At 44.6% G+C, this 7,808-nt stretch overlaps 1 protein-coding gene across 1 annotated transcript; it reads left to right on the forward strand.

The window, feature by feature from the left end:
• Nucleotides 1-4,981: 4,981 nt before the first annotated feature.
• Nucleotides 4,982-7,444, forward strand: LOC139380834 (uncharacterized protein C1orf232-like). Its single transcript, XM_071123928.1, has 4 exons — nucleotides 4,982-5,062; nucleotides 6,442-6,519; nucleotides 6,757-6,863; nucleotides 7,075-7,444. Exons 1-4 carry the CDS (start codon nucleotides 4,982-4,984, stop codon nucleotides 7,442-7,444), a joined length of 636 nt encoding a protein of 211 aa, XP_070980029.1.
• Nucleotides 7,445-7,808: the final 364 nt, after the last annotated feature.

The following is a 7,808-nucleotide window of genomic DNA, read 5'->3' on the forward strand; positions in this document are numbered from 1 at the left end:
TGTTATATCTGGAGTATTTCTCCTGTCTTATCCGGTATCCTGTGTGAATTTAAGTATGCTCTCTTTAATTCTCTCTTTCTCTCTTTCTCTCTCTCGGAGGACCTGAGCCCTAGGACCATGCCTCAGGATTACCGGGCATGATGATTCATTGTTGTCCCCAGTCCACCTGGCCGTGCTGCTGCTCCAGGTTCAACTGTTCTGCATGCGGCTATGGAACCCTGACCTGTTCACTGTGATTACTATTATTTGACCATGCTGGTCATTTATGAACATTTGAACATCTTGGCCATGTTCTGTTTAATCTCCACCCGGCATAGCCAGAAGAGGACTGGCCACCCCTCATAGCCTGGTTCCTCTCTAGGTTTCTTCCTAGATTTTGGCCTTTCTAGGGAGTTTTTCCTAGCCACCGTACTTCTACACCTGGGTTTTAGGCTGGGTTTCTGTACAACACTTTGATATATCAGCTGATGTAAGAAGGGCTATAGAAATATGTTTTATTTGATTCAGGGGCAGAACGACAGATTTTTACCTCGTCAGCTCGGGTATTCGATCCACCAACCTTTCAGTTACTGGCCCAACGCTCTAACCACTAGGCAACCTGCCGCCCCTTATGACTGGTACTGTATATACATACACACATTGTATATCGTTCCAAAATGCCATCCTGGGCCAATCAAAAGATTAATTTTCATAACTGAATTGTTCATTTTCATTTCAAGTAAAACAATCTAAGAACAACTAATGTTTACATCACAATGCCCTATGGATCTATGTTAAAGGTGGCTCTGCCTGCCATGATGAGAGCAGAGGGCAGAGAGCAGAGGCTTTCTCCCTCTCTGTGATCACATTGAACACATACACATCCACACTGCGACATGTGCGTGTCTGGAGGAAGACGAGGTAGGAGGGAAGCTCTGGGATGTGTGTGTGTGTGGATGGAACTCTGTGTTCTGTACATTTTGTTCTACATTTAGGGTAGCGCTTCATGCCCAGAGCTAAGAGGAGTGACATGGCTCCCTGTCGCCAAGTGGTGGTGGGATGTGGAAATGCATCTGCCCTGAGCCCTCGAGGTTAAAATGTACTGTACATACATACACACATATGTACACAAAAAGGCAGGCAAGCAGGCACACACGTGTACACACACACAGTATGTTATACATTTACTGATGTTCCTAGTCCCAGGAATTAGATGACCTATTACGATTACTGCTATGTGGTTGGACTTTACTTGTCGACATATGGAGAGGCAGGCATTGTTCCATAAACATTGATTTGTGAACATTTACTCGCAAAGCTTGATATGATACTCTCCATACTAATAATGTCACCCCAACATCCTTCCTTCGATTACTTTAGACTTTTAAAGAGGAAATCAGCAGTTGCTACATGTTTGGGCTTATAAACGAATGACATGTACCTATTGATTGTTGAAGAATATCACTTATAAATGCCTCATGAGCTTAGTTCAACTGTCAAAATATAAGCTTTGTTTGTAAACAAAGTAAACGTGAACAAACACTATAAGGCCGCCAAAACAAGGTTAAAACTATAACTCTGTCTATGAATTTGAGAGTGGTTACATTTCTCCAGCCCCACCCCACAGTTTTTTTTACCGAAACAGGGGCAGGGTCAATGCTTTGTTATTGTTTCAACTGCGGATTGCCCCTTTAAGCGGACATGTACCAGAAAGTAAGCGACTGTCAAGGTGTAACACACTTCATCCATGCAGGGTCCTTTATAACTTTTTTTTAGCCGACATACACATGCAACATCCCCTTAAACAATCAGCAAAAATAGTATTTGGTGTTTCTTCTCCTCAAAATTCTCAGCCCACCACAATTGAATTTTGGTTTGGTAGCCTCATACATACACACCGGTTTCAACTGGTTTCATACCCCATATGTAATAACATAAAGGGTAAAGCATCCTGAGGCAAGGAGCAGTGGTAAAACAGGATAAGGTAAATCAATACATTCTTATCCATAAAGTCAAACAAAAAAATAAGTGTGAAATATAAAAGTTTAGACTTCCTGAGTCACCTAGTGGCCATGAAAGGCAATGCCCAAAGGATGTACTACACATGTAAGATCCTTCATACGTTCGTTGTTATCACAGATCTAAATTGGTTGGATTGGTCAAAGTAATACGGTGGTAACCTTGCTTACACCAATCCAATCACTTAAAGATCAGCGATAACTTCAAGGAAGGGAAGAAGGAATGATGCATTGCACATCTAATGGAATAAGGCCCATGTGAGATTGAGCGCAAGGTAAAGGGAAACTCAATGCTGCTTCTTTCACCTCCAGATGGCAAGTGCCATCAGGTCAGTCTGACGTCTTAGGATTGATTTAGGATGGAGCTAAGTGGAGGGTTATGGCCTATAGTCTATAAGGAGACAATGCATGAACTAGAAGGCCCATATAGCCTACAATACATAGCTTAGGCTACATGCCTACAGTATGAGTGAGTTTGATCATTCCTTGACTAGAACTGGATACAGTTGACGTCGCCCCTAGATACGTTAACTAAATTATGTTTGAGCTGATCTGCGCAGCATTTACCATGAATGTGATCTCTGCTCACATCAGGGAAAATGCCTTAGAAAGGCAGCAGTGTTGGGTGTATAGTGCACTGCTCCATAACACACCTTCGGATTGAATCCCAGCCTAAATCCATAATAACTGCAGGAGTTGATTTGCTGTGCCAGTAGTCTCCCTGTTGAATGATGCAGATGGAACTTTAATGTAGAAGGACACAACCATTCAGCAGATGATCAGGTGCAGCAAACACTAACAACACACTGTGAGTGGAGGGGATCAGTGAGTTTTAGGCCTGTATAACGTTCACAGGTTAGCAGTGAAAAACCTTGTGCCCTAATGAATACGACCCAGGTAAATATTTGGGTATCTCCATCTCAGGAGGAAATCCAACCCCGGGCAGCCATGAGATCAGTGGCTGCTGTTCAAACAGGAAACATCCATCAGCAGTCAAGCCTATATTGTGTTCCTGTGTGTGTGTGCGTGTGTGTGCGTGCATGCGTGCGTGTGTACGTGCCTCTCCCATACAAGCCCATACATTATTGAAGTTTATCTTAGAAGTATGCAATCCCCTCATTAAAGCGGAACTCTATATGGTAATCAAAACTGGCAACACGAGAACTACAGGTATGCTAAGATTACACCACTGTGTAGTATAATCAAGATTATCGTCAAGGCTGCCAATATTACATTGTTTAACAGTCTGATGGCCTTGAGATAGAAGCTATTTTTCAGTCTCTCTGTCCCAGTTTTGATACATCTGACCTCGCCTTCTGGGTGGTAGCGGGGTGAACAGGCAGTGGCTCGGGTGGTTGTTGTCCCTGATGATCTTTTTGGCCTTCCTGTGACATTGGGTGCTGTAGGTGTCCTGGACGGCAGGTAGTTTGCCCCCGGTGATGCGTTGTGCAGACTGCACCACCCTCTGGAGAAGCCCTGCGGTTGTGGGCGGTGCAGTTGCCGTACCAGGCGGTGATACAGCCAGACAGGATGCTCTCAATTGTGCATCTGTAAAAGTTTGTGAAGGTTTTAGGTGACAAGCCAAATTTCTTCAGCCTCTTGAGGTTGAAGAGGCGCTGTTAGGATTGAGGCAATGTTTACTATGATTGTGATTGGTGTATGCAAAACTTTACAACACTTTTTTTTGGTAATAAATTAGAAAGAAAATTAGAAAAACATTTTGTTAGATGATAGATAATGAAACTTTGAAAAACTGTTAGAAGAGTTTATTAAAATGTGTCAGAAACATATTTTCTTTAAATATCTGGTTGTATTATGCTCAGTATTCAATGAAACCGTATAGGTCATCAAAGCTTTATGATATCTGTCTCCATCTACATTACACTGGCAAGCCCTCCTCAGGTTGCCAACAAACCAGTACTTGAAAACCAGCTCTCCAAGGAAGTGAACAGGTAAGGATTGGAGTTTGCAGTTTGTGTACAAACGCACTAAAAGTAAATTAGGTAGATGATTAAAAAAATAAACAAGAAAGACATGATACAGTGTTGTCACTCGACACTTTTCAAATGCATCTGGAGTCCAATAAGTACTCTACTCTTTAGTCACCCCACCCTAACAAAACTATACGTGTATCGACGTACATGTTGCGATGGTACAACTTCATTTGGTAGCAGTAGTCTGCCCTGAACTTTCTGCCATAATTGTGCCAAATGTTATACTGAGCTGATCTTGCTTGTCGTCTACCACATGATAACGTGTGACAGAAATGAACAACAATCAATTAGGAGGAAGATTAAGCCCTGTGTACTGATCTACTGAACAGGAGCATCATTGGGCTTTGGGCCTGTCTTCTCATAATGTTGGTCAAATGGGACATACACTCTAATCAGTATCAGAGTGTAACGGGCATCTAAATATGGCACCAGTGTGGAGCCACCGCCCACTGGGTTAGGGTTACAGCGTCCAGTCTAGCGGTGCCATCCGACAATGGCCCACTACCTCTGGGAAAGAGCCCTGCTGAAAAATACATGAGGAAACCCACACCTGTTTCCAGGTAACCGATGCAGCCTGAATCCTGAACCGTGACGGTGTGTGTGTGGTTGCGTACATGCATGGGGTTGTGTGTGTGTGTGTGTGTGTTCACATTGGCAACTGCTTGATTCCTCTAACTGATCAGATGCTTCACAGGGATGTTACCAGCAACCCGTGTTCCTGACAAGAGTCATTGACAATCTAATCAGGATACAACATGAAACAGCACAGGCCTACAACACTCTAGACAGGCCTAGAGTGAGTCAGGTCAAAGTTCCGTTGAGGCTGAGTCGTTGTCTAAGAGCTGGAAGTGTACGAATGGGAAAAGGGCATTAGCCAAACTGAGAAGACCTGAAGAGGGGACTTGGTGGAGGGCGGTCTGCCTCACAAAGCTGTGAGGCCTTACTGAGAGTTGTTTCAACAGTTCTAGAGGTCTTTTAGGGTGAACAAGCATGAATCCCATATGGAAAGTGTACAAGAGCAAAGTGCTGAAGACCCTGAACCCGGACCAAGAGGAGTACACAGAGGAAGAGGTAGAGAATATAAAAAGCTTATCTTTCATCTGCAGATTTCCCCTGCAGATGTCTTGTTCTGTGATCTAAAAGGTACAACTAATCCTAAATCAGCTCTCCTACCCTGAGACGCTTGATACACACAACCTCTCATTTAGGATCGCTGTGGCTTCTCACAGCGACAGATCTGTTGGTTTGCTTATTCATTGTTGTTGAAGTTTGACTTATATCATTTTGTTTCCGCTCACAAAGGCTTATTTCTGCTGGAACTTTGAGGAAACTACAGAGCAGTTCCTCTTGTGCTTTGTTATAGTTTTGGCCAAAACATGCTAATCACTGTAGCATAGGCTTTCAATTACAAATTCGAAACCCAAATCGCTGCTATAGTACTCTGTCTGCAGTAGCTACTGGTTTATTCATATGAACTTTCACCCACCCCTCGTACTGTAACCTATGTTAGCTAATATGATAGACAAGCTATCAGTGCTATCAGACATACTATCAGGTTAAAAAAAATCCAAGGGTCTTTGGATGATTGAGTTCTCAGGATTTTTTCTCGTCTCGACACCCCCGATGTGTCCGGGGTTGGTACAGGCTGTTGGAACAAGGATGACCCAGTTCTTCGGAACGTCGGGAAACCTGATCCCGAACTGGAGCTGCGTACACGGATTAGATGGCATTCCAGTGACAGGGGATTAGACAGACGAAGACAGAAAGCCCCCATATTCAGAGTAGGAGTGCTGATCTAGGATCAGTTTTGCCTTGTAGATCATAATGAATAATATTACATTTCATTATTATGTCCTTGACATGGTGGCAGGGCTTGTGTGAAGGATACTGCGTTAGAATGATGTCTGAAAACATCGCTTACTTAGAGTTCTTTGAGTTATGGGGGGACTTAAGCTGTCATCGTTCTTACTGTATGTCTGAAACAAGCGAAGAATATTTACCCTCTTGGAAATGAACTCTGTGGCAGCTTTTTCTATTCTTAAAGTGAATACAGAAATACAGTAGGCTGTATATTCTCCCTCAGTTTTTTGTCTTCGGCATAATGGATTAAAAGGAATCCACAGGGATTACTCCAATCTGACTTCTTCAATATAGTAAATGATGTTGCTACAAATGAGGATTTTGTGTTCCATTTGGGCACTGTCCAGCATTTTCAATTACAGACTTTTCCTTGACATTTTCTGTGTAATTATTTTTCTGGAAATTGCTTGTAGTGTCTATATTAACCCACTAGAGGGCAACCACTACCAATAAATCGAATGCACTGAAAAGCAGGGTCGCCGAGTACAGCATGTGTTTTTACACAGAGCTCAATACTTCACTACCAACACTGCTGTGCTGAGGCTGACAATATACATGTGTGATGGTCATTGCTGGGCTTGTGTTCCCAGGTCAATAATGCAGAGATTGACATGAGCCCTGTCCAGGAGGATGAGGGGCCCAATGCAGTGTCTCAGCTGGCCAAGAGAGTAAGCACACACACACACACACACACACACACACACACACACACACACACACACACACACACACACACACACACACACACACACACACACACACACACACACACACACACACACACAGAGACACGGCATGGAACTTAATGCAGACGTTACACATGAATCACATTCCGAAGGATTGGCATTGGACAGTGCTCCAGCGCACGCACACACACACACACACACCTTTGACACTGTGTTCAGGTGCAGGGTGCTGGGGCTAAAGGCTGGAACAGAATGTCAGCTCTCTTCAACAAAGAGGATGAGCACCAGCTATTGGAGGAGACTGAGAGCCCGCCTGTCCCAGACCAGTCAGTGGGACTCTACTCTTCTACACAGCTCTCTATTCCCCTGCCCACTCCTCTTCCACCTCCTCTTCCTGAACATGGGAATGTCAGCCATGTCTAATGAATTAATGCTTAATTAAATACATAAATAAATAAATAAAGTAATTATATTAATTGAGTTAAACATATAATGATACACAAAATGACGGTCCCCCTCCATCCCTTGTATCCCCAGTCCACTAGCAGTGACGCCTGAGGAGCCGCAGAGACCGGCCAGACCCTCCGGATTCTGGGGTAGCTTCGCCACCAACTGGAAACAAATGGCCGCCTCAAAACAGGCTGAAGCCGCAGCAAACGAGACGGGCACGATGGAGGAGGGTCAGGAGGCGGCAGGGGAGGGAGGTGGTGAGGGAGGGGGGGAGAGTTTCCAGGGGGAGAACACGGAGGGAGAGCAGAGTCAAGATGGAGGAGGAGGGAGCAACACCAGCTTCTCCAGATACGCCATGCTTGGAGGAGGGAGCGAGAACACGCCCTTCAAGTGGAACTTTGTCACAGGCAAGCTGGCTGAGTTGAAGACCAAGAGCATGTCTGGCCAGGAAGACTAACAAGCCAGCTGTAAGGGGGTGGGATGGGGTCTGGGGCAGGGGTTGAGTGGGGTCAGGGGATGAGGGGGTACATGGGGCCGAATGCCCTCCTAGCCTAGCCTGGTCCCAGATCGGTTGATGCTGTCTTGTAAACATTGCATGACTTTGACCATAGGAGTTGGCAAAGCAGCATGAACAGATCTGGGACCAGGCTCCTCCTAACCAGTTATCATATTCATTCTACTTGCTCAGGTGTAGATTGTACCCACCACACCAACACCAGTAGCAATTGACTTTTCAGATCTAAGGGAGTGTATAGGGAATAGGGACTAGGGGTCGATATGGAATTTAGCTCTCACCTCCCTTTCCATACCTTCTCCATAGT

Source organism: Oncorhynchus clarkii, chromosome 2, assembly GCF_045791955.1.
Source record: "Oncorhynchus clarkii lewisi isolate Uvic-CL-2024 chromosome 2, UVic_Ocla_1.0, whole genome shotgun sequence".
NCBI lineage: Eukaryota > Metazoa > Chordata > Actinopteri > Salmoniformes > Salmonidae > Oncorhynchus > Oncorhynchus clarkii.